Source organism: Ictidomys tridecemlineatus, chromosome 12 (assembly GCF_052094955.1).
Source record: "Ictidomys tridecemlineatus isolate mIctTri1 chromosome 12, mIctTri1.hap1, whole genome shotgun sequence".
Taxonomy (NCBI): Eukaryota; Metazoa; Chordata; class Mammalia; order Rodentia; family Sciuridae; genus Ictidomys; species Ictidomys tridecemlineatus.
In genome coordinates, this window is record NC_135488.1 from 87,184,307 (window position 1) to 87,211,264 (window position 26,958).

Genomic DNA, 26,958 nt, shown 5'->3' on the forward strand with positions numbered 1-26,958 from the left:
TTGTTTATCCATTGCATCAGTTGATGGATATTTGGGGGCTATTATAAATAATCCTGCTGTGAATGTTCATGGGCAAATTTTTGTAGAAACCTGTGCTTTTGGTTCTTTTTGATACTTATCTAGAAGTGCAATTGTTGAGTCAAATGCCAACTCTTAATTTCAACTTGTTAAGGAATTGCTAAATTGGCTCCAAAGAGACTGCACTGTCTTGCATGCCTACTAGCAACATGTGAAGAAAGTGGATCTCATTGTGCTTTTCTTTGCGTTTTCCTAATGGTTAGTGATATTGAACATCTTTTCTAATGTTAACTATTAATTTTTAGAGAAATGTCCATTCAGGTCCTTTGCCCATTTTTTAATTGGTGTTGTCTTTTTTATTCTTGAATTATAAAAGTTCTTAGTGTGTTCTAATTTTAATCCATTATGAACTACACAATTTGCAAATATTTTCTCTTGTTATGTAAGTTGTCTTGACTTTTTTTTTTTCCTTGTGTGTGTGGGAGATACTGGGGATTGAAGCCAGGGACATTTTACCATTGAGCCACATCCTCAATCCTTGTTATTTGTATTCTGAGACAGGAACTCTCTAAATTACCCATGCTATCCTGAAACTTGAAGCCGTCCTGCCTTAGCCTCCTGAGTCATTGGGAATTACAGATGTGTGTCACCACACCCAGCTGTATCTCAAAAATTTTTAAATAAATTTTAAATTTGAGACCTACTGGCTTCAATCCCAAGTATGCTCTGGGATTATAGGTATGCACTACCATGCTGGTTTGTCATTTTCCTTTTTTTGGGGGGTGGGGGAGTACCAGAGATCGACCCAGAGGCGCTTAACCATTGAGCTATATCCCCAGCCCTTTTTATTTTTTGCTAAGTTGCTTTAGCCTTGCTAAATTGCTGAGGCTGGCTTTCAACTTGCAATCCTCCTGCCTCAGCCTCCCAATTGCTGGGATTTCAGGTGTGCACCACCATGCCCAGCTTGTCACTTTTCTTGATAATGTGCTTTGATGGCAAAAGGTTTTGGTTATAATGAAATTCATTGTATTTGTTTTTTTCTTTTGTTGCTGTGCATTTGATGTCATATTTAAGAAACTATTGCCCAATCTAAAATCATGAAGGTTTATTCCCATGTTTTCTTCTAAAAAGTTTTAGCTCCTAGGTCTATGATCTGTTTTGAAGTGTTTTTATTTTGTTTTGTTTTGTGTTTGTTTTGTTTGTGGCCTAGAGGACTGAACTCAGGACCTCATACATGTTAGATAAAGTACTATACCACTAAACTACCTCCCCAGACCTTTTTATTTTTTATTTTGAGACAGAGACTCACTAAATTCCCAAGATTGATTCCCCTGCCTCAGCCTCCTGAGAAGCTGGGATTATAGACACGTGTCACTGCACACCCTGTAGGTTAGTTTTTATATTTGTTATGAGAGGTAGGTCCATCCACATCCTTTGCATGTGACTGTTCATTTGTCCCAGCACTCTGTGTTCAGAAGACTATTCTTTTCCCATTAAGTTGTCTTGGCACCTTGTCAAAAAATTGATTAACCATAAATTATGTGTTTATTTCTAGATTCTTTTTTATTAGTTGCTGATGGAACTTTTAAATTTTATTTATTTATTGGTATGTGGTGCTGAGAATCAAACTCATTCTTCATACATCTCTAGGCAAGCACTCTACACTGAGCTGCAATCCCAGCCCTGTTTCTAGATTCTTAATTCTGTTTCATTGATCTGTATGTCTGTGTGTATGCCAGGACCACACTGTCTTGATTACCATTGTTTTGTAGTAACTTTTGAAATAAGTATAAGTTCTTCAGCTTTGTTCTTTTTGGTACTAGGGATCGAAACTCAGGGGCACTCAACCACTGAGCCACATAATCAGCCCTGTTTTATATTTTATTTAGAGAGAGGGTCTCACTGAGCTGTTTGGTACCCTGCCTTTGCTGAGGCTGTCTTTGAACTCACTATCCTCCATCTCAGCCTCAAGCTGCTGGGATTACAGGTGTGCACCACCACACCTGGCTGAATTCCTTGAATAGGGATTGTGTTAACTGTGTAGATCAATTTGAGGAGTATTGACATCCTAACAAAATTGTGTTTTCAGGTCCATGATCTCAGAATGTCTACTTATTTAAAAGTCTCCTTCATTTCTTTCAATGATGTTTTATAGATTTCAGTATATACATCATGCCCATCTTTTATTTATAGATCCTTTATTCTATGTCCTTATAGAGCTGGTTTATTAGCTTTAATAGTATTTTGTTTTGTTTTGTTTTGTTTTTTATAGACCCCTTAGAGTCCCTTTCTATATTTGGAATCATGTCATTTGCAATAGAGATAATTTTTACTTTTTCCTTTCCTATCTGGATGGTTTTAAATTTATTTTTCTTGCCTAATTGCTCAGGCTAGAATCTCCAGTACAGTGTTAAATAGAACTGGCAAAAGCAGACATCCTTGTCTTGTTCCTGATCTTAAAGAGAGAACTTTCAATCTTTCGCCATTAGGTATGTTAGCAATGGGTTTTTCTTAGATGCCTTTTTTTTTTAATATTTATTTTTTAGTTTTCGGCGAACACAACATCTTTGTTTGTATGTGGTGCTGAGGATCGAACCTGGGCCGCACGCATGCCAGGCGAGCACGCTACCACTTGAGCCACATCCCCAGCCCTCTTAGATGCCTTTATCAGGTTCTATTTCTAGATTGTTGAGGGGTTTTTTTTGTTATGAAAGGGTGTTGAATTTGAATAAGTGCTCCTCTGTGTCTATTGAGGTGATCATGTGATTTTTGTCCTTCATTCTGTTCATGTGGCATGAATCATTGGCCTTTTAATTGCCGAATAGTATTTCATCGTATGTTTAGTTTACTTATACTGATTTGCTAGTTGATGGACGTTTGGGTTATTTCTGTTTTTGGAGATTTTCAATAATGCAGCTCTGAATAGTCACATAGAAGCCTTTGATCAGGCATTTAAATTTCTCTTGAGTAAAAACCTAAGAAGGTAATTACTGGGTCATATGGTAAGAATACATCAGTGTTGTTAGAAACTGCCAAAATGTTTAGCAAAAGCACTTTTCACTTTGCATTTGCATCAGCAATGAACCAGAAGTCCAATTGTTCCACCTTCTCTCCTAGACTTATCCCTCTTGTTTTGGCTATTCTACTGGTTACATAGTGATGTTGCATGATTTTAAGTTGCACTTGCGTAATAACTAATTATGTTAAGCATCTTTCATGTGCCATACTTGTCTACATATATCTATTTTTGGTTAAATATCTATCTGAATCTTTTGTATTTCCCTCCTGCCTGCCCCAGTATTGGGTATCAAACCCAGGGGTACTCTGCCACTGAGCTACATCCCCAGCCTTTTTTTTTTTTTTTTTTTTTTGAGACAGGATCTAACTAAATTGCCCAGGCTGAACTCAAACTTCTTAAGAACCTACTGCTTCAGCCTTCACTAGGATTACACACATGTACCACCATGCCCAACTAGTTCTCTTTTAAACTGAGTTGTTTATTATTGAGTTGTAGTTCTTTACTCACATAAATATTTTGCAAATACATTTCACCTGTCTTGAGCTTGCCTTTTCATTTTCTAAACAGTGTCTTTTGAAGATCAGATATTTTTAATTTTGAAATCCAGTTGATCTATTTTTTGTGTATGTATTTGTTGTTTTGTGTGTCCTAGTTAATGAGTCTTTCTGAGCCTATTCCCAAAGTCACAAAGATGTTGTCTCTTGATTTCTTCTAAAGTTCTATAGTTTTAGATTTTACATTTAGATTTTCTGATCTATCTCAAGTTAATATTCATGTTGTCATGAGATATGCTTGAAGCCCCCCCCACCCCGTTTGGCATATAGATATTGAGTTGTTCCAGCACCATTATTTCTTTGAATAATCTTCTGTCCAATTCCCACTTTCCTCTCTTTCAGGGATTTCATTCATAAAAATTACATAACTTTTTTCTTCTCTCTCTCTCTGTCTCTCTCTCTCTCTCTCTCTCTCTCTCTCTCTCTTTGTTTTGTTTTGGTACTGAGGATTGAACCAAGGGGAGCTTTACCACTGAGCTACATCCCCAGTTCTTTTTATTTTGAGATAAACTCTCACTAAATTGCTGAGCCTGGTCTTGAACTAGCACCCCTCCTGCCTCAGCCTGGATTATAGGCATGTACCTGGCTTAAATTAGGTAACTTATCTGTTCCACAGATCAGTGATGCCCTGGTTTCTTTTTTAAAATCTATGTTTCATTTTGATAATTCTATTTCTTTATCTCCAAATTCACTTTTCTTTTGCATTGTCTAATGTGCTGCTAATTTCATCCAGTGTATTATTATTTCAGATTTTGTACATCTCTAGATGTCTGACTTATGTCCTTTTATATCGCCTATATTTCTCTTCATGTTTAGTTTTCTCTGGATTCTTCACCAAGTGTAGCATATTCATAATAGCTGTTTCCGTGTCCTTGTTTCTTTTTCTTTTTCTTTTTTTTAAAGAGAGTGAGAGAGAGAGAGAGAAATTTTTTTTAATATTTATTTTTTAGTTTTCGGCGGACACAACTTCTTTGTTTGTATGTGGTGCTGAGGATCGAACCCGGGACGCACGCATGCCAGGCGAGGCGCTACCACTTGAGCTACATCCCCAGCCCCGTGTCCTTGTTTCTAATTGCATCATCATTGTTATTTCTGGGTGGGTCATTTATTTTTGTTAATTTTTCTCCAAATTATGGGTCCTGTTTTTCTACTTCTTTGCACACTGGTAATATTTTATTAAATGTCAGTATTAATTTAATTTTATGTTTTTATATGTTGGATTTTGTTTTATGGCTTTAAAGTGTTGGTCTTGTTTTGGCCCACAGTTACTTAGGATCTGTTGGAACTATCCAACAGATGGTTTTGTTAGGTGGGTTCAATCTTTATAGGAGGCTTTTAAAATCCATTAATAAGATAAGACCCTATTAAATTCTCTACCTGATGCCCCATGTATTACAAGTTCTGTACTTTGGGTCAGAGAACCAAACTATAGTGACCCTAGCTGTGTGAGCTTCAGGAATTGTCCAGCCCACTGCTTTCTTCTTCTTTCCCCAGCCTTAAGGAGTTTCACTCCAAGCATGTATAGCAGCTGAAAGAGTCAAGGGGCTCCTTGCTCTGCAGATGTCCAGATGTCCAGGGTCCCCTTATTCACCAATTCCAGCTGTCTCTTCCCAAATTCTGATTTGTTGTCATTTCATCATTTCAACTGAACTGGACCTTGGGTTCTGGGTTCCTCCTCTCTATGCCTCTCTGCAGTAGGCTGGGACAGTTGTAAGGCTTGTGTTTGTTTTTTCTCCCAAGGATCTTCAGTCCTACACCGCTCATGTCCGGTTTTCTAATTATTTATATTAGAAGGCAATTCCTGTAATGGTTAATCCTTCATGAGCAGAGCACAAATTACTTCCACTACCTTGTTTGGGAAATTCAAGAGCATGGCATCAACATCTGCTTGACATCTGGGAGGGCCTTCTTGCAATATCATCACATACAAGGGCATCACATGGTGAGACCCAGCCTCCTGACTCAGGCCTCTCCTTGCTTTATCAGGTCTTCTCCTTATAAAGCCACTGTTCCATTGGGTTAGGGAGGGCCTCAGTAGCCTCCCAAAGACCTCCACCTCCAAATACCAAGGTCACATTAAATGTCTCCCCTCCTAATAACTCATAACGAGGATTCAGTTTCACCATGAGCTTTGGTTGGGACATTCAAATCATAGTACTGGGTACACTTACCAGACTCACCTCCATTGCTCACTGTGCAGAATTTATTTAACTCCTCTCTTCTAAAAAAAAAAGTCCAGCCAGATTCTACTGTATCTTGCTGTCTATAATTGCACCCTGCCCATCACTCCTGCTGAATGTTGGTTTGCAGTCCAACAGTGCCAGAAGCCTCTTCCTTCTTAGATTCTGTTTCTCAAATATAGACCCCAGAGCCCAGATGCACTCCCAGAACTGTCAACTGTAGCAGTGGCAAGGGACTGAGATGAGTGGTCCTACCCTCTCTTAATATTAGGAGGAATAAGGAAGATTTCAAAGAAATCCTTTCCGCCAGCTGGAGGCCCTCCTGTTAGTTTCATGCTACATCTGATTGTCTGAGGGTGTCAAAGAAAGTCTAGTCTTGTGGGCAAGAAGTTAAATTAAATGGGGAGGTGGGCATGGTGGGGAAATTTTTTTATATCTAGTCCTGCCCTTCAGAGCAAGTCACTAAAAGAAATAGAAGCTGTATAATGCTGAGAAGTAACTTTATGTCTATGTTTTTGGATGGTCATGTGTTTCTCCACAATATTTCCTGACTTCCCTCTTATTTGAGCAAAGGCCAAGACAGGGTGGTGCGTAGAGGCAAAAAGTAAAAAATGTTGGTCCTTCCCAGTGCGTGATGAGCTCATCTTTAGCCTCCCCAAATCTTTTCAGAACTCTTGATCACCATCTCCCAAACCAAAAGGGCTGTGCTTTTATTTTATGGAGTGAAAAGATAGTCTTCAAATAATATTTTCAGATGCATGTTCTCCTTCAGCAGATAAGGAATCCAGAGCTTGAAAATACACGCCTTTGACATTGTTCCAGCAGCTGGGCGAAGAGGGAGTGTTTTCAGAGGGGTGTGTGCAGGGGCCACACCTGTGTAAGCCACAGTGAAGGGGTTCAGAGAACTAGAAACAAAAGTAGACAACAAATAAACAACCAGGATCTGTTCCAGGGGAGACAATGGTGTGAATCCTCTACCAGGTCCTTCTGCGTGTTTGTAACTGGAAGGGCCCTTGAGTCAGGATTACAGTTTACTGGGAGGGGCAGAGGATTAAATAGAAGAATGGAATTTCCCTTGGATAAGGAGAGGCCAAGATTTATTAAATCAGTTATTTTTGTTGTTGTTGTTGTAGTTCCTATGGTTTCTTCTTGTCCTCAGATAATTTTTTTTTTTGCTAAGAAGTTGCATGATAAGTCATTAACATTCACAAAGAGGACAAATTATCAGCTGTGATTATTTTTAGAACCAGTTTATCAACCATTTCAGATAAGAACTTTTTTGCTCGATCTGATTACAGATCTCTATGACCAGAGCTACAATTCTTTGAAATAGAAAAAGCGGGCCTTCCCGCTTCAAGGGAAATCTGCTTTGGATTTTTCTCACCCCCACTTTCTCAAGGAGGGCGGGTGTGCTGGTAGAGAGAGAACAGGAAACTTGGGAACAATTGTCTGCAAAGTTTTCTTGACCTACTGGCATCAGAGAATCAGAATCTTGACAGTATTTGAAGGACAGAATTCATGTGTTTGCTTGTTGGTCCATTTGAGGCAGAGGGAACAGCATGTTCAAGGTCAGACAGATTTAAAGCTCAGTGGCAGGTGAATGGCATCAGCAATATCATTGTCATTTGCACAGTATCCTCATAAGTGACTTATTTCATAGCTGTGGAACCGTTTTTGTATTTGGCTGGCCTTTGCAATCCTGTGGAGGATTCTTTCTCATTCATAGATATGGATTGCTGCTAATCAGTACGATAAGTTTGCTGATTCCCAGGGCTTTTGTCCCTCCACCCCTAGCCTAGCCCCCTAGTCATCTCTGCTGGGACCAAGAAAATGTCACTCTGGACCCCGACACTTTTTCTTCTTGCCCTTTTTATTTTGGCCAGTTCAGCGCAAGACTGCTGGGCTGTCTTGGTGAGTGATGTATCAGCAAAGACCAGGCACTGTATACCATACAGGGGCTCTGCGCATGAGCACTAGATGAAGGGGTTGGTTTGTGATTAGGGGCCATGGTGTATTAGACACTAGAATTACACACACTGAGTGCGGCAAAGAGTTTGTACTGAGCAGCTCAGATGATCTCAGATGGTCTGAGGTAAAGCCTCCTGTAGTGTGTGTGGTCCCTGCACTAGCAGCATCAGCATAACAAGAGAGTTTGTTAGAAAATGTGATGGTGGGGCGTGTCTTTCCCCAGAGTTACTGAATCAGAAACGGTGGGGATGAACAGGTAAAATTCAAGAACCTCTGGTCTGAGATGACGTCACAGCCACTCTCTGGGACATTGCTAAGATGTGAATGCCAGAGGAAATTGTCCTTTTTCTTCTAACTGGTGTTTCTCTTCCCATTTCTCCTTTCCCCTCCCCTCACTCTCTCATTAAATCCACCTAAATTAAACCGTTGTAATGTGGTAACTCCACTGTATTCATAATTATGAGGTGATATGGCCTCGAACATTTAGCGAGGCCCTAAGCAACTTAGCAAGACCCTGTCTCAAAATAAAAAAGGACTGAGGATGTGGCTTAGTGATTAAGCATTCCTGGGTTCAGTCCCCAATACCAAAAAAGGGGGTAAGGGAACAGGGTTGAATTTCTGTGGTAGAGTACTTGCCTAAAATGCGTGAGGACCTGGGTTCCATCCACAGTACTATAAAACAAAACAAAAAAGAATTGTCCTTTATGATGATACTATATTCCATTTCCTGCTTTGGAGGTAAGATAGCTTTTCTTTAGTGAACTAAAGTATATAGTGGGTTTTAAAATCCTTACTTTGCAAAATAAAATGTTGGCATCTTATCCATGTCTTGTCACATTATTTATGACATTTTATTGGGAATTATTTCTCCAGTGAACCAGGACATAACACAGTAGGAGGTATTGTCCGTCTATGTGAATCCAGCCATTGAGCCATTCCCTTGAAGGCCAGAAATATACTTGCCCTAGGAAAGAGGGGAAAAAAATTCCAAAAATGAAATCAGATTGGATGTTTAGAATCAGTCACACATACTTGGGTGACTGAGATGACTGCACTGGTGGGAACATGAAAAGACTTTCCCAACAGAGAGGTCTGAAAACAGCTCCAACCAGGATGGCTTTGCAAGAAACATCCTAACCTAGGAAAAATACAGTGGGGCCAGTCAAGAGGAACTTGCTGCTTTCAGTGGAACCCTTGGCTCCCCAAGAAAGTAGGAACCCAAAGCATTCAAAGTTGAGATTATAAGTGGAAAAGTTAGTTAAGAAATGATTCTCTGCTAGAGAAGAAGCTGCTAAACTTCAGACTGAGGAACTAATATCATTTCTTTGTGTTCTACAGACAAAAGGCACTCATAGAAACAAAAATAAGTACCATCTGTTATCTAGACTTTGAACTGTATTTGATATGGCAGAGGCAAACATTGCTTCACCAGGGAGAAATCCTGGCTGTGAAACCACTAGTTGAGTCTACCTGTAGAGTCACTGTTGCTTTTCGTCCCAGCTACACACTAGAATGACCTAGGTTGCATCAAAACCAGACTTGCAGCTAGGCATGGGGGCACATGGCACAGGAGACTGACGCAGGAGGATCTCAAGTTCAAAGCCAGCCTCAGCAATTGCTTCAAAATTAGAAACAAAGAGGGCTAGGGATGTGGCTCAGTGGTTAAATGCCTCTGGGTTTAATCTCTAGTACAAAAAAAAAAAAGCAAAACCAGACTTGTGTTCTCATCCTAGAGATATGATTAAGTGTCCCCCATCATAAGTACTCTTCTAAAGCCCTTGGATGGAGTTAATGTGCTCCCCAGGCTGAGAGCCACTACACAAGAACAGGGCAAGGCTTCTTTTGTCAGTCACTGCAGCTGTTCATGGTGAAATGTGGGGCATTTCTACCTTCAGCCTCCTGGCCACCTAGAGACCCCACACTGCATACTGTGGTGTGGTGGGCATGGTTCTGGGGTTCCCACTGGAGCAGAGCCTGGTTTTTCTAGTTCATGACACTTCTAGTACTTCAGAGAGAACCTAGTGAGCAACGTCCCCACGGCTGCCTGCGGCAAGCCACTCTCTATGGTGCTTGTTCATTCCTTCTAATGTCTTTTTTGCTTGCTTTGGATTTTTTGTTTTGTTTTTTGATGGCACAAGGCATTGAACCCAATGGTGCTTTAGTATGGCACTACACCGCCAACCCTATTTATTTATTTTATTTTGAAACAAATTCTCACTAAGTTTCTGAGGCTCGCCTCAAACTTGTGATCCTCCTGCCTCAGCCACCTGAGTCACAGGGATTACAGGCGTGTGCCACCACGCAGCTCATTCTTCTACAGTCTTGGTGACTGTCCCTCTTTTGGCGTTTTTATTAGTGGGAAAAAAACAGTGCTTGGTGAGATTCTAGTTCTTCTGTACTGTGAGAAATGGGGCTGAAATCAGCAGTGCTCTGCTTGGAACCACAACCCCATGCTCACCATGAACCCCCCCACCCCAGAAAGTTATCCCCCAGGAGTGTGGTGCCCAGCTTGGGTGGAAACCAGAACCTCTTGCCAGCTTCTTAAAGTGACAGTTGTCTCACCCAACTGAATCAGAATGTATAAGAGTGGGATTCAGGACTGTATGGTTGAGGCAGCAGTTTGTAAAATACCTGGGGCAGCAGATATTTTGTGAACACTTTAGAAATGATTGTTCCCAGTGGGGCACCGCACACACCTGTAATTCCAGCTACTTGGGAGGCTGAAGCAGAAGGATCACAAATTCAAAGCTAGACTCAGAAACTTAGCAAGACCTTGTCTGTTTTTGTTTTTGTTTTGTTTTGTTTAAGATGGGGCAGAGAAAGCTGGGGCTGTAGTTCAGTGGTAGAGCACTTGCTCTTGGTTCAATCCTCTGCCTCAAACCAAAAAAAAAAGAAAGAAATGTGTGTTCTCAGCCCCACCCCCGACCTCCTAAGTCAGAGAACTTTGGGCAAAGGCCAGGATGTCTGGTTTAATAGGTCCTCTGGGGATTCTAGTGCACACTCAAGTTTGAGAAGCTCTGCTCTTGGGCATCTCTTTGGGTCAGAGTGTTGCACAACAGAGAATATTTTTTCTAAGCCACAGCTTGGAGAAAGTGCCCAAATGAATGTTGTTTGATAATTTTTCTACCCTGCAGTTCAGGACTAACCTCTCCTGCTGCTCCTCTGTTGACACATAATTCCTCAGAACCCTTTGGAAGGTCTCCCTGGGTTTGTTCTCTCCCAACTCTCCCAGGAGCAGTTGTCCTTTGCTCTCCAGCCAGGCGCCCAGCAGCCTTCAGGACCCATCTGAAATTTCCTTCCTGAAAGCCCTGCTTTTTATTTTTTTATTTTTTTGTACTGGGAATTGAACCCAGGAGATTTTACCACTAAGCCACATCCCCAGTCCTTTTTTTAATTTTGAGACAGGGACTTGGTTATCAAATGCTGAGACCAGCCTCAAACTTGCTGTCCTCCTGCCTCAGCCTCCCAAGTAGCTGGGATTATTATAGGCTTATACCATCACACCCAATCCTGAAAGCCCTTTTAAAACCTTTCCAATAGAAATTAAGTGCCCATTGTATTCATTTCGGTCTTTCTCATAGTTTTTGTATTCACTTTACATAACAAGGCTTTTTGTGATCCTGGTCAAGTAATTTAACCTGTTTCCTCATAGGAATGAGAGAGAATAATAGGTAAATAGTAATGAGAATAATAGCTAGAAGTGTGGCACACACCTGTAATCCCAGCAACTTGGGAAACTGAAACAGGAAGATTCCAAGTTCAAGACCAGCCTCAGCAACTTAGTGAGATCCTATCTCAAAATAAAAACTAAAAAGGGCTGGGAATGTAGCTTAATGGTAAAGTACCCCTGGGTTCAATCCCTAGTACCAAAAAAAAAAAAAAAGGAAGAAGAAGAAGAAGAAAAAAAATAGAGCCTACTTAGTTAATAAGTTATAATGTGCTCAGAGTAACACACAACAAATATCAATTCTTTTTTTTAAAGATAGGACACAATATCTTTCTTGATTTTTATTTATTTTTGTAGTGCTGGGGATCAAACCCAGTGCCTCACATGTGCAAGGCAAGCACTCTACTGCTGAGCTATAACCCCAGCCCCAACAAATATCAGTTCTTAAAGTAATGTTTATTCACTGCATTAAGTAATGGGTATACAAAATTCTGTAATAACAGAATAATGGATGGCAACACAAATACTCAACAAATGTTAAGTTTGGTCACTAACACTTTTAGGTCACTAAGCATTTTATAATTTTTATAGTTATCTTCTCATTATTATTTTATACTTGTCTAACCTTCTGTTAGTCTTAAAGCTCTTTGACAACAGATCATTCTTTCTTCATTCTGAATCTGTATATCTCACAAAGTACATAGCATGTGCTCAGTTAATGTTCACACTGGGCTCACAGGCAGTATGGATCAAGAAATGTCCAAGGAACCCTTGCTGGGCATGTCCCTTTTTTTGCTTTTCTTGATGTGGTTCCCTCTCCATGACCCCAAAGGAAGCCCCTGAGTCTGGATGTGCAGCTCTTGAGTACAGCAGACTATATACTCATGAAAACATGTCTTTCAGATAACACTTTCCTCTGAAAATCATCCAGAATGGCCTAGACCATTTTTCCTGGTTTTAATTACCTTTTTAAGAACAGATCTCTGAGCCATGTTCCTGACTCTTCACCAAACGAAATTCCTTTTTAATGAAGTATTGTCCTCAGGAAGCAGTGGGTGGGAAGGACAGGAAACCACGGGGAGCCTCTTTTCTGGACTTCGTTGTAATGAGGTTGGGAGTTTTAGGCACTGAATATGAAGATGACAAGAAGGTCCAGGATCCCCACTCCTGCTGCTTGGTGGGTGACTGCCACCTGCTCCAGCCAGAACTTTATGGAGTCTGAGTTAATAACTGAGGGCAGATCTACAACTACAGGTGGCAGATGGTGCCCTCCATGGGCCTCATTATTGCAGCCTTAGTCCCCACTCTGCCTCCTAGACTTCCTTTTTGAAAAAATTTGATGTTTTTTATTACATATTTCAAATTCCTGGGTTACTGCAAGCCTGTGTAATTTTTAAATTTCAAATAAGTTTTCCAAGTGTTAGCTTCATCTTTTACATTCTGTTGTGTTTATGATAGTTTTCTAAAAGTCAGCAGAGTTCACTGAGTAACACTGTGATGATGAATAGAAATAGCAATTTATATCTTAAACACTCCCTGGGAAGCCTTTATAAGATAAACTCATTAACTTTGGGGATAGACTTGCAAGTTAGGGATTTTCAGAGAATGCTATAGATGTAATATCTAAATTTTAGGACTGATGAAGTCAGTCGTAATATTTTTATAGATAAAACTCAGGGCAGAACGGAACCATTGGAGAATAGAGAATGACAGGAACCAATAGAGCTGGTTAATGAACTGATTAGGGCTTGCAGTGTGGGGTCAGCAGCAGGGGCAGGCACAGAACCAGCCCTAACACTCACCCAGGCCTCTGTCCTCCACCAGACTCAGTGAACATTATTAGTAATTTGATTTTGGTATTTATCGCATGCCTATGACATTGAAGTTTCCCCAATTTCTGTTAGATGATGACTTCATTATATAAAAAACCAAGTCCTGGGAATTGCCCAAGACTCCTCCCCTGAGTCAGCCACTGCCACAAATCCTGCCTATTTTATCTCCTTTAGTGCTTTAAACCTTCCTTCTCTCTCTCCATTCTGTCTCAGACCATTTTCTGCTGTTGTGCAGAATATCATGAACTGGGTAAAATATAAACAGTTGAAATTTATTCAGCTTTCCCATCAAATGGCTGGCAGGTCCAAGACCCAGGGGCTACATCCAGCTCATCTTTCTGTGTCATAACATGGCGGAAGGGAGAGGGTAAGAGAGGGATGAATTTATAACTGGCCCACTCCTGCAACAGGAGGGCAGAGCCCTCGTGCCAATCACCTCCTCAAAGCCCTCTCCCCTTAATACTGTTAGCATGGCAGTTAAATTTCAACACGCATTCTGGAAGGGACATTCAAAGCATTGCACCTTCCTTCCTCTGGGCCCTCATCGTTTCTCTGCTGCACTGCCCCCTGAGCAGTAAGAACCCCTCACCTGGCCATGTTGCTGAAAACATTCCCTTGCCTGCAGGCTCCTTCAAGTGTCTAGGAGGAACTCTGCATCCTGCCTCATGTGTCTTTCCCAGCCTCATCTCTCCTGCTCTTCCCCGTCTTGGTATGTTCAGTGCTCTTAGGGGACCTGTAGTTCCCATCTGCTCCCTTCTGGTTCATGCCTTTGAGCCTTTGCTCAGGTTCCTCTGCCTTGGGTGTTCCAACACATTCTCGCCTCCTTTCCCTCTTGAGACTCAGGCTATCATTTGTAACACCCTATTGGAATCATCTGTTCATGCATTTCTCTTTCTCTGTAAACCTCTTGAGGGCTGTGATTTTATTCTACTTAGCACCTAACACATAGGAAGCAGGATAGTGTTTTTTGATCAGAACAGAAAATACAAAAATCTCTCAACAACAAAAAGGCAAACCATAAAACTTAACAGGGAGATAAAATTTAACAGGGATATACTTGAGATTAAAACCAACGAAGAAAACAAGTCTCAACCTATATACAGGAGTGCTAGGTGGGAGAAGGGTGACTCAGCGCCTCAGCAGAGCACAGACAAGAAGGGCTGTGGTTCCAGCTGGCTAAATGCTCCGAATGAGTCAAAGGTGTGACCAGGGGTCTCATGGGCAGAACAAGGGAAGTTAGTAGTCCTGCTGGACAGACCATGCAGGAGTCACACTCTGTTCTGTGGGTCATACTTGAAGAGAGGAGAGGCCTGTCCAGAGGAATGCAGCTGGATAGTGAGAGGAGGTGAGCCCCAGCATGCAGGGAGGAAGGAAGAGGAAGAGGAGAGCGTGATCATTGTAATCAGATGCTTAGAGAGCTCTTTGGGAGCCTCATAATACAGAATCAGGCCAGCGAGTGGAAATTCCAAAAAGAACTGTATGTCAGGTCCATCTAGTGATGGAAGAAGCTGCCTGTAAGCTCCAAAACCCCAATATAGAAGATTGGAAAGAGGTGCTGTAGAGGAGCTCTGAGAAAAAGTTTGGACTTTTTAGTCATCTTTGAGGCTCAATGATTCAGGAGGTTGCTGCGTTCATATTTATTGAATGCCAAGGAGTGGTTCAGAAGCACAGTTTCAGATAGTAATGCCTTTGTCCCTCTGGGGAGGATAATTGGGAATTACTTAAGTAGAAATCACTTCTGGGCCCAGAATCCAAATCCTAGTGGGCTAGGCGCCTACTACATAGTATCTATGAGATCTACTTAGGAAGGATATTCCATGATCCCATCCCTCCCAGTGGGTTGAGAGCCTTCTATTCTCTCGTGTCCTTTTGTGGAAAGTTGAATAAGATGATTACCTCTTTCCCTTTCCTTTTCTGCTTTTTAGTTCTGGAGAGTCTTGGCTTCTGGGAGGAAGTCAGACGGATCATCTTGGGATCAGAGCTAGTGACAGGATTCCCTTGTACCTTCAAGGTGCCAGGCCTGCCACAGTATCTCCAGAGCCTCACCAAATTAGCCCTCAGTGCAATGTGGGCAGTGCTGGACAAGACCAAAGAGCAGACAGGAGGTGTTCCTGTCACCTTCTCGCAGCTGCTAGAGTCTTCCTTTCCTGAAGTTCGCTTGCTGACATTGGAATCCCTGTTGGAAAAGTCCTCATCAGTAGCCTCTGGACCAGGAGAAAAGGGACTGCCATCCTTGCTATGCAGTATGGGAGAGAAGTTCCTGCTGTTGGCAATGAACGAGACCCACCCAGAATGCTTCTGTAAGGTAAAGTCTCTGATGGACCAGTGTTCCCTCCACTCCCCGTTTTCAGGAAGAAGATGGCTTTGGACTCTTCGTATGGTAATGCATAGAGGGGTACTAAGAATGTAGTCGATGATGGTGGTATTGATAGCATAGATGTCCACCAAAAACAAGTCCCTCTGGGATGCTTAGAAAACAGATTATTGAAAATTGGCTATAGCTGGGGCTGGGGCTCAGTGACAGTACTCGCCTAGCAAACCTGAGGCACTGAGTTTGATCCTCAGCACCACATAGAAATAAAATAAAGGTATTATGTCCACCTGCAACTAAAATAGAGGAAGAAAAAAATTAGCTCTATCTATATTACCTGTATCTATAAATGTATCAGAGGTCATCTTTGCTAACATGCCAACTGAGGCAGCTGGCCACCTGGGAAACACAACCAAAAGGAAAGGGCACTGGCCTAGCAATCTGGGCGTCTAGCACAGATCATGAGTCACTAGAAGTTTGTCGTTGCTTCATAGCACCTTAGTCCCTCAGAGGTTCTACAGGGAAATAAAAGGTCAGTTGGGAGCCTTTTGAAAGATAGGCTTCCTTATTGGTACAAGCAGTTATTATTTAGCAGCTGGAGTCTTTTGCCTGAATATATTCTCTCTCTCTCTTTCCCTCCCTCCCCACCCTCCCCTTCCCTCCCTGCCTTCCTCCCCCTGCCTTTTCCCCCCATGGATTTGGCTCACACAGATACTGAAGATTCTCCACTGCATGGAGCTCAGTGAGTGGCTTCCCCAGACAGAGCGCTGTGTCCACCTAACCCCAAAGGAGTTCTTGACCTGGACAATGGATATTGCTTCCAACGAGAGGTTTGCCCCCTGTTCAATGGAGATACAATGTTACGATCCCATCAGTCATGCTGTGAACCTGTTAACACTCCTGGCCTAAGGGGTCAGGTCCTGCATTTCTTTCTAAACTTCAAGCAACAAATGATATCGGAGTTTTATGTTAAAAACCAAAGTTGGGCTGGCAGTATAGCTCAATTGGTAGAGTGCTTGCCTTACATGCACAAGTCCCTGGGTTCGATCCTAGCACCACCGCCCCCCCCCCCCCCCCGCTGCAAAAAAAAGTAATGAATAATTGCTTCGAGAGGCATTTGTATGGCCAGGAGGTGGACATATCCAATGTTCACATTTACATGGATCACAACTATCTGCAGAAATTATCTGGGTGTATAAAATATATTTGATTTGAATTTGTGTGTTTTCTTACTCTTTCCAGATCTGAAATACAGAGTGTGGCTCTGAGACTTGCCTCCAAAGTGATTGCCTACCACTTGCAGACATGTGAGGAGGTAAGACTGACTCCTTGCCAGTCCTGGGGCCTGGGTTTTTGTGCTCTTAATTACTTGGATGGTGGCAGTAAAAGTTCTAGCAGGAAGAATTACTGTGACCTGTGTACATGGCCTCTACTAAAAGATTGTTCCTGTTGATTACTCACTCAGGGAATTACTAGTGAAGGCTTCTTGATCCCCACCTTTCTTTTCTCTTGTTTTGGGTATTTTTTTATTAGAGTCCACAAATGTAACACAGCCTCCCCCAATATACACATGTCCATTGTTTTCCCCCATTTAAAGAAGAATAAGCAAGTCAATTAGAATATTTAGAATTGCAATCTAGTGAACTACAAATGAAAATAAATTGCTGAGGCTTAAATGCTCCTCCAGAACATGGCCTAGCAGGCTCTGGGTGGAGGCCCAAGTGTGCCTCACCTGTTTCACATATGCTTTGGGGGTGAATTAGAAATAAACTAAGCAAAACAACTTCCTGGGAAGATGCTTTAAGACAAACGTATATATACTTAGGTGCACACAGGAAAGGTAACCATCACAGAATAATGAAGGCATGGTGGCCAATACTGCAGTAAAATTACACATTTAAAGATCTTAGTCATAGCTGAGTGCAGTGGTACGTACCACCCAGTCCTAGCTTCTCAGGAGGCTGAGGCAGGAGGATGGCTTGAGCCCAGGAGTTCAAAGCAAGCCTCACAACATAGTGAGAACCCATCTCAAAGAAGAAAGGAAATAAAAAATCTTGATTACACATTTCCACAGTGAGATACGAGTGGCATAGCCCTGCATTCTGAGTCCCTACAATAAACTACTACCAAGATACGTGCTGAAGATGCAAGGGTGACAGAGACTAGAGGTGCAGTCTAATGAGAGAGAGGGCATTGAGTCATCACATCAAATGCACAGGTAGGGCTGTGAGAACCCAGAAGAGGAAGGGACAGTTTGGGAGCTGAGGAAGACTTCACAGAAGGAGGTTGTTAAGTTTAGAGAAGTAGAGTCCCAGGGCTTGCTGTGGAGGTTAGGGAGGTTCCAGGTGCCTTCCCCTAGATAGCCACTAGATAGGCTGCTAGTTTCTTTCACAGCATTTACTTTGAGTGTCCTTGGGACATGGGAGGGGAGATATTTTGAAATCCTAGCTGGTGATTAATCACCTAGCTGGTGATTAGCCCCTGCCTCATGTCCCTTTCCTCCCTGCTGTCTGCTGTGCCTCAAGAGCAGTAATCATGTAAATGATGTCACCACAACAGTTAAATTTCAACATGACTTACAGAGGAAGCGTTCAAACCATAGCAAGCAGTACATCTAGAACAATTCTCTTTCTAGAAAAAGTAAGAAAACAAAGTATAAAAGATGGCAATGATCCAAATGTCCATAAACTCAGAATGGAATATTACCTGGCCATAAAGAGCACTGGAGTACTGATCTATCCCACAGCATGGATGGACCTTGGAACATTAACCTGAGTGAAAGAAGCCTGTCACAAAAGACCACACATTGAATGATCCCATTTACATGAAATCTCTGGAAAAGGCAAATTCAGAAACCAAAGGTGGACTAGTACCTGTTTAGGGCTGAGGGATGGAGGATGGAGGAGTGATCGCTAAAGAGCACAGGGTTTGTCTTTGTGGTAATGAAGGCATTCAAAAACTGAATAGATAGAAACAAAAATTGAGTAGATAGAAACATTTACTGTTTGAACATTACACAAGTATACATGTATCAAAACATCACATGGTACGCCATAACATGTACAATTTTTATGCATCAGTTAAAAACTTTTTAAACAGTTTTTTAAAAAGCAAGATACAGCTTTGAACAGGTAATCCCAGGAATTTGGGAGGTTGAGGCAGGAGGATCACAAGTTCAAGACCAGCCTGAGCAACCTAGCAAGACCCTGTCTAATAATAAAATTAAAAAGGACGGGGATAGGGCTGGGGTTGTGGCTCAGTGGTAGAGCGCTTGCCTAGCACGTGTGAGGCCCTGGGTTCAAACCTCAGCACCACATAAAAGTAAATAAATAAAAAAGATGGGGTAGAGAGAGAAGAGGGGAGGGGAGGGGAGGGGAGGGGGGATAATAGAGGATAGGAAAGGCAGCAGAATACAACAGACACTAGTATGGCAGTATGTAAAAAAACGTGGAGGTGTAACCCATGTGATTCTGCAATCTGTATACGGGGTAAAAATGAGAGTTCATAACCCACTTGAATCAAATGTATGAAATATGTAAGAACTATGTAATGTTTTGAACAACTAATAATAAAAAAAAATTGGGGGGGATGGAATTGTGGCTCAGCAGTAGAGTGCTTGCCTAGCACACACAAGGCCCTGGGTTCGACCTCACACCACATAAAAATAAATAAATAAATAAAGGTATTGTGTCAACTACAACTAAAAAATAAATGTTTTTTTAAGAAGTGGGGAGTGACTGGGAAAAAGCTCAGTGGTAGAGCTCTTACCTAGCATGCACAAAGCACTAGGTTTAATTCCCAGTACCAAAACAACAATAACAAAACCCCAAGGTATCAAAACATGTAGTAATAAAATAGAATGTGGTGGCTGCACATATTTCTGAAATGTACCAAAGTTCATTGAATTGTTCATTTTAAATGGGTAGATTGCATGGTATATGATTATATCTCAATAAAGTCATTACTATTAAAAACAATGGGTCTTTGTTTAAACAGAGTATCAGTTAGGTTAGTGCTTTCAAATGTTATAACAAATTCATAAACACTATGGCTTAACCCAGGTAGAAGCAGGTATGGCGTCTTGACAGTGTTAGGCCCCAAGCCTTTCTACTTTGAAGTTCTTCTGTCCTCAACATGTGGCTTCCATCTTATGGTTCCAGATGGTTCCTCCAGCTCCAACCATCTTGTCCAATTTAGCTAACAGGAGAGGGAACCCCAGAAAGCAAAGATCATGGGCATTCCCTAAGGCACATCCTGCCCAGACACCACTTCCAGTGACATCCCATGAGTTAGACTGTAGTCACATGTTGCTTCTACATATGAGGGAGGCTGGGAAATATAGTGTTTGGGTGGGTGCCCACAGGCCCAGCCAAAAATCTGGGTTCTGTTCCTAAAAATAGGAGGGATATCTGGTTATCGGGTTCAGCAAGCTGCTCTTTGCTGCTATAGTCTTCCTCACAAGGTTGGTCTTTAGCTGTTTAATACATGGGTGTTGTGATAACCTGATACGTCAGAAAAGACTCGAGGAACTTGCTGTCTCCTTATAGTGACTCTACATTTCTGAAAGACAGGTCAGATTTGCTTCCTCGGGTTTGTTTAGGTCTGCCTGGTTGGTATAGAAAACAACTAAGAATCTTCTTCCCACTGAGGTAGGAGGTGGTTGCAGAGCAGTTTGGTGGAGCTCTCCCCTCTTCCCACATCAGCCCATGATTTCCCCTTCAGGGATGCTGATAGGTACCTTTTGTGCTTTCAGAGCAGGAACTCAATGGCCCCTGAGCTGAAGCAGTGGGTCCAGCTGGTCGTCTTGTCCTGTGGAGACCGCCTCCCCACAGCGTCAAGGCTGGCCGCTGCCGGGGTCCTCACCAGCACGACACCACTTTTCCTCACCAACCCCCACCCCATCCTTGGTAAGTGTTGAGGAGGGGGCCTGTAGTACCAAACTCAATGAACTCATGGGTGGGTTCTCCAGGCTGCAAGAGAAGGGAAGGTGACAAGTGGCAGCGTGATCCAGGCCTTGACGTCTTCCCGTGTGTTCCTCCCCTGCGTTTGTTCTCTAGTCACTTTTCACCTACAGCCTCTCAGTCCTCTTTCTTTGAATCTTATCCTCCCAGCCATTCTCCGTGGAGGTCCAGAGAGCCTCTGCGGTCTGTGTGAAGTGTAAATGTGATCCTTTCTGTCAACACCAGCCAACAGAAATGTTGACAGTCCTCCATGGGTTCCCACTGCCTTCAGGAGAAAATCTAAGCACCTTCCACGGGCCTCACGGGCCTCATGGGCCCTTCCTGTGCCGCTCATGGCCTAGCCCTCCTGCCTCCTTGTCCCCACTCCCCACACAGGCCCTTGGCGTCAGCCTTTCTCCATCAACAAACCACTGCTTGACCAGCTTTTGTCTTTCAAGACTCGTCCCAACCATCCCCTCTTCCAGGAAGCCTCTTCCATGATTAGGTGATGAACATGGGTGAGCGTGAAGCTGTGGAGCGAGGAAGAAGAGGACAGGCTCCAAAGACAATCCGGAAGTAGAGTCCCAGGGCTCGCTGTGGAGGTTAGGGAGGTTCCAGGTGCCTTCCCCTAGATAGCCACTAGATAGGCTGCTAGTTTCTTTCACAACATTTACTTTGAGTGTCCTTGGGACATGGGAGGGGAAGATATTTTGAAATCTAATGGATGTATGAGTCCTAGCTGGTGATTAGCCCCTGCCTCATGTCCCTTTCCTCCCTGCTGTCTGCTGTGCCTCAAGAGCAGTAATCATGTAAATGATGTTGAAGCAAACCAAACTGGAGGAAATCATCAGGAGAAAAGCATAAGGGACTTTTTGTTCTGTTTTAATTTTTTAATTATGTTGGTTTGGTTTTAAACATAGGGTTTAATCAGAGGAAAGCCATGCTTCAGTCCTCGCCCCTTCCTCTCCTGCCGTGGTTAATCCTGTATTGCCATGCTCTGGTGTACTTCCCATCTTTTAGTGGAATTTCTTTCTTTCTTTTTTTTCTTTTTTTTTTTTTTTGCTGCATCTATACACAGCCCTCAAGAATAAGACATGTCCCCTGCCTCCAAGGAGTGTTCAGTATAGTTGCAGAGAAAGATTTCCAGAAAAAAGGAAATAACTGGTTTTTAGATGATAAAATTCAAATCTTGAATGTCACTCGAGTTCAGAACAATGAGGTGTCTCATATCCCTGGATCTCTCTAGGAGACAAAATTTTATTTAATATCCTTTCCCATCTTCTTAGTGACATCTAGGCACTTTTCTTATACCCAAAGGGGGATTAAGAAGGAACCTTCACTGATCATGATTTAATCATTGGACCCAGAGGAATATGAACAAAGGATTATAAACTTTAGTGGGGGTGGGAGGTACACCTGTAATCCAGCACCTCAGGAAGCTGAGATGACATACCCAGGAGATTGAGGCCAGCCTGGGCAACATAGCCAGACCCCAACTCTTAACAACAAAATGGGGCATGGATGTCAAGTTTCTCCAATAAGATTAATACCATTTTGCAGTACATTTTCTGGGTAACTGGCTACTCTAGCCCTGATTCTTAGCAGCCAAATTTGTTTAGAATAACCTGGAATTCCTGTGTGGAATTGAGTCCTGGACAAAAGCTATTGATTCATAATGGATTGCTGATGCAGAGTGAAGCATTATAGAAATGAGGAAGGAGATCAGTGGTAGCTGGTGGCATATGAGAACATGAAAAACAGGCACTGATTAGAGAGGCCAAGGGTGTATGAGGACAGGTTGAAATGGACTAAAGAGGGGAGGATTTTAGCAATATAGATGGCCATGTTAAAGAGGGAAATGTTACTAAGGTAGGAACCCTGCAGACAGAGGATGGATTCTGAGACTGAGTAAAGGGCTGGTGGGGCCACTCAGTGGGAAAGTGCTCGCCCAGTGTGCTCAAGCCTCAGTTCAACCTCATACCACCCAAAAGGAAGCTACTCAACTCTGAAAGACTGAGTAAAATTTAAAGCCAGATCTGAAACAGAGAACAAAACCCCAAATGGAACCGTTTGTGCTCTTGGTTTGACTAAATTAGCGCCAGCAGCTCTGAGATAGCAGGTTCTCTGTGGACAGATGAGAGAGAGAGAGTATACCAAGAGGAGTTCTTGGGACAGGAGGACTTTCCTGTTGCAGGAAGAAGGTGACAGGTGGTCTGCCATGTCTCTCCACTGAGACCCTCCACACAGCTCTGCCTGTAGGATAGGGGTCCTGTCTGTGAGGCCTGCCTACCTCTCCTTGTCCTTGTGAAGTTTGTCCCAGGTTCAGTAGTCCTTTGTGATCTTTGTGATCTTTCCCTATTGTAAGTCACTGCCTCCTATTTCCTCCATGACTACTCATGGCCTTGTGTCCTGGACTTCATATTCTTTTCTGTTGTTCAAGGGCAGATACCATCCTTAGCAGCACTTAGCACAGGCTGACCAGCAGAGTCAGTACCCCAAGGAATGGCAGCATCAAGAGGACTCCCTGCCCTGCATACAAGTGACATAGGCTGGTGCATTTTTCCTTGCACTTTTTTCATTCTTTCCCCAAGGCATGATCTTTTTTTTTTTAGGTACTGGGATTGAATCCAGGGGTTATTCTACTATTGAACCACACCCTCCCCCCAACCTTTTTATTTCTTATTTTGAGACAGAGTCTTGCTAAATTACCAAGGCCTGCCTCAAACTCCTGATCCTCCTACCTCAGCCTCCTGAATCACTGGGATTACAGGCATGCACCACCATGCTTGCCCAGAGCAAAATCTCGATTAACACTTTGTGGTCATAATTGATGCATATCAACATTGGGCTAGTTTCTCCAAAGCACTTTTCATGAATAAAGTCATGACAATCATGACACTGGGGAGAACTGGGACTAGAGCCTTTGTCAGCCGGGCAGTATCTTCCAGGAGCATTACCTGTGACTAGTTGCCTCCAGAAACCCTGCCCCACCCTCACCCCCAAAATAGACATTTCCATTAGGACCCTCTGTATCCCAGTGTTAGTCCGACTCTCAGGTCCTCCTATCTTGCCATCCCCAGAAAAAAAGGAATGGCTGTTGCTCATTCCATGTACTCTCCTCCACCGTGGGGTTGAGCCTTATTGGTACCTACTTGCCGGCTACATCTAGGTAATTTGAATTCCCTCTGGTCTCCTTAGAGTTGCAGGACACACTTGCTCTCTGGAGGTGTGTCCTCACCCTCCTGCAGAGTGAAGAACAAGCTATCAGAGATGCAGCCGCAGAGACCGTGACGACAGCCATGTCACAAGAAAACACCTGCCAGTCAACAGGTACCTCATTCTTATCCTTTTCATTGCTTATTGCTCTAGGACAGAGTTTTCTGTAAAGAGCCAGAAAGTGGGTATTTTAGTTATTCTTGACCATTCAGTCTCAATTTCAGTTCTGCCACTTTAGTGGGGAAATAGCCATGAATAATAGGTAAACAAATGAGTACAACTGCATTCCAATAAAACTTTATTTACAAAAATAGGCAGCTTCCCAGACTTGATCTGCTAGTCATCATTTGCTGACCCTTGCTTAGAACATCCTAGAGAAAAAATTGTTTCCTAAAGTAGAAATTTAATAAGCAATGTTTGGTCTTTTGTTAATTACATTGTCATCTGTTTTAAATAAAGCCAGGTCTTTATTACGTGTGTGGTTACATAACCCAGGAATCACAGAGCCATCCTTTTGTTCCTACGTGAGTTTTTACATGTGACAGACACATGTAAGTTAAGTTTTCCTCTTTGTGTCTTGGCTCCTGATTTGGTAACAATATTAACCCCAGAGGCAGAAGAGGGGAGAAGGAAGAAGAGTGGCCTTGATGGGTAGCTTGGGGCTCATATCTGCAACATAAGCTGTCACAGCCCTGGGTCTGGGTTTGTCTGTATACCGTAGAAGCAGAAGGGGACTCGCCCATGGGTAGAAAGGGGCTGCTAGGTGGAAGGGACAGGAAGCAGATAGAGTACTAGCAGGGTCACATGTTTGGACCTAGGAAAGTGGCTGCTTTGGTGGACTTGGATTCCCTCTGCTTAGGGCTGGATGTCCAGAAAGGTGGCTGGGTCAGACCATTCTGAGGCAAAGGGTCACAAACTGAACAAAGAAGTTCCCCTTAATGGACATATGAATGGGAGAGGAAGAAGCCATTCATGGGCCCTATAGGGCCCTGCGTCCTCATGGCAAAGGCTGCTCACTAAGGCAGTACACAGGGCGATGTTCCCTAGAGGGTCCTGTGGGAACTTGTCCGTTTCTGAGTCCTTAGTCTTAATGGCCTAGGTGCATTTCTCTGCATATAAGGAAGAAACTAGTTTTTGCATAATCTCTCGGTGACACTACTAAAGGGCAGGTTTAGCAAGCCCAGCTTTGCTACTCACTAGGAGAGCATTCAGATGGTGCTTCCAGTAACATAAAGCCATATCCTTCCACCTAGCCCCTAACGGACTTCCTCCATATCTAAAATTCTGCTAATCCCCATTCATTCCTCTTTCCAACTGCAGTCTTTCCTTGCAGTGCTTTCAGCAAGTGCTCAGTAAATTGTTGGTGGAACATAATACTCATTCCCTAGGGCCCTTTCCACTGAAGATGGAAGGAATTTCATAGTGAAGTCAGAGTGGATTTCTCTCTTAATCTTTAACCTGCAATATTTTCCCTACTACTCTAATAATTTTATTCAGAGTTTTTTCAAGTTCCTTAATACAACTTGATTTTCTTAAGCATAGAATCTTTCTGCTATAGAGCCAAAGTTGTGGCCCAGTGGTAGAGAGCTTGCCTAGCACATGTGAAGCACTGGGTTCGATCCTCAGCACCACATTAAAAAAGAAAAAGTAAATAAAATAAAGGGAAAAAAAAAAGAATCTTTCTGCTTTAGACAGAAGGATAGCTAAGGACTGAGAATCACCCCTGATTTTTGACTTTTGATGGTTTAGCCAGCTGATTTGCCAGATTTGTGGTATTGTCATGTTTTAGCATTTCAAGGGTATGAAGCAACTGACAGTAACTTCCCCAAATCCTTCAGCATACCAGAATTTTGTAGAATGCACTGCTGATAGTTTTTCTCTTTGATGGTCCAAGGAAGTTATCCCTGTTAAATCTTGAATACCATAAAAATACCTGTTTATTTTGTCCTACAGATCAATGATTTGGTAAATACAATGGTAAAACAATATGATTAAATTATGTTTATAATTAATGTCTTCTTTGAGAAGTCAAAATTGCAATGAAAAAATTAAATTAATTCTTACTTTCCATCCAAAGAAAGAAACCAGGAGCCCTCCACACAGTAAATGGAGACTGGATACAGAAAGAAAGAGCTTTGCTGTTGAACATCTACTGATGGCCTGCCTGGGGACCAGGGAGAGGTGTGGGGTGATTCTCACTGTGGGGTCTAGAAAGGGTCTGGAGAGTGGAGCTGTCCAAAGAAAGGAATTTTGAATGGGACACAGATGAGAGCAAAACAACACAAAAGGCAAAGCTGAGCCAAACCTAGAGTTGGCTAGGAGTTAGCGGGACTTGGGAGCTGATGGAGCAGCTGCCAGTGGACATGTGTGGTTAGAGGCCTGCCTGGGGCCTGCTGAAGGAGGGGAGCAGGAGGTAAAGCTAGGAGGGAAGGAAAAACTGAATGCTAGGCTGCAACCTCATCTGTAGGCAGCAGGAGGCTGCAGGGGTTTCAACAGGAGAGCAACATGCATGTGTTGAAGGAGCTCCCTCTAAGAGCCAGGTATAAGATGGATCATGACTGGTGGTGAGTGAAGGGAATCAAGGGGAAGGGAGACCAGTTGAGAGGTGGTGTTGACAATCCTCATAAGCTGCCATCAGTGGTGATGGATGGGGAGGGGAGGATGTATTTGTGAGAGGATTGGGGGAAACTCAGCAGACTGCTGCTCATGGGAATTGAGAGAGAAGGAAAGCATGAGATGAAGTCAAGGCTTCAAACCTTCAAACCTGGGAGGCACCCAGGGAAATACCTGGCTGTGCCTCTGGCATTGATGTTGAGCTGTGGCATTCCAGGAAGTGAAATTGCCAGGAACCAGGAAAGGCACTCAGGCTACAAGGCATTGTGATCTGGGACAAAGTATTCTCTTTTTTTTTTTTTTTTTTTTTTTGTAATTTTTTTTTCATTGTAGATGGACACAATATCTTTATTTTATTTATTTTTATATGATGCTAAGAATTGAACCCAGTGCCTCATGCATGCAAGGCAAGCACTCTACCACTGAACTACAATCTAGCCTCTGGGACAAAATACTCTTTAGGCCTTGGGAAGATCACAGTGGAAATCGAGAGGGCAAACGGGGACCTTTATCTCTGGCGTAAACAGAATGAAGTGTGCAGGCTCTGTCCTGTCCTCTCCAGAACACAGCCCAGCTATCCAAGGGCCCCTCTGCTTCTTACCAGAGTTAGTTGTTGGTCCCAGTGGGCACTGGCTACAAC

General features: G+C 42.7%; 1 protein-coding gene across 3 annotated transcripts in view; it reads left to right on the forward strand.

The window, feature by feature from the left end:
- Thada (THADA armadillo repeat containing) overlaps positions 1 to 26,958 on the forward strand; it is a 314,607-nt gene that overhangs the window by 252,555 nt on the left and 35,094 nt on the right. For 2 of the 3 annotated variants that reach the window (XR_013429011.1, XM_013358268.4), the window contains exons 32-36: positions 15,164 to 15,543; positions 16,261 to 16,379; positions 16,792 to 16,864; positions 20,303 to 20,456; positions 23,688 to 23,819. Coding sequence is in view for 1 of the 3 variants with exons in the window: in XM_013358268.4 (XP_013213722.3) it covers positions 15,164 to 15,543; positions 16,261 to 16,379; positions 16,792 to 16,864; positions 20,303 to 20,456; positions 23,688 to 23,819 (858 nt within the window). In the remaining 2 variants the exon portion in view is untranslated. Of the gene's footprint in view, positions 1 to 15,163; positions 15,544 to 16,260; positions 16,380 to 16,791; positions 16,865 to 20,302; positions 20,457 to 23,687; positions 23,820 to 25,782; positions 25,887 to 26,958 lie in introns of all 3 variants that reach the window. The other variant, XR_013429010.1, reaches the window with a different exon arrangement.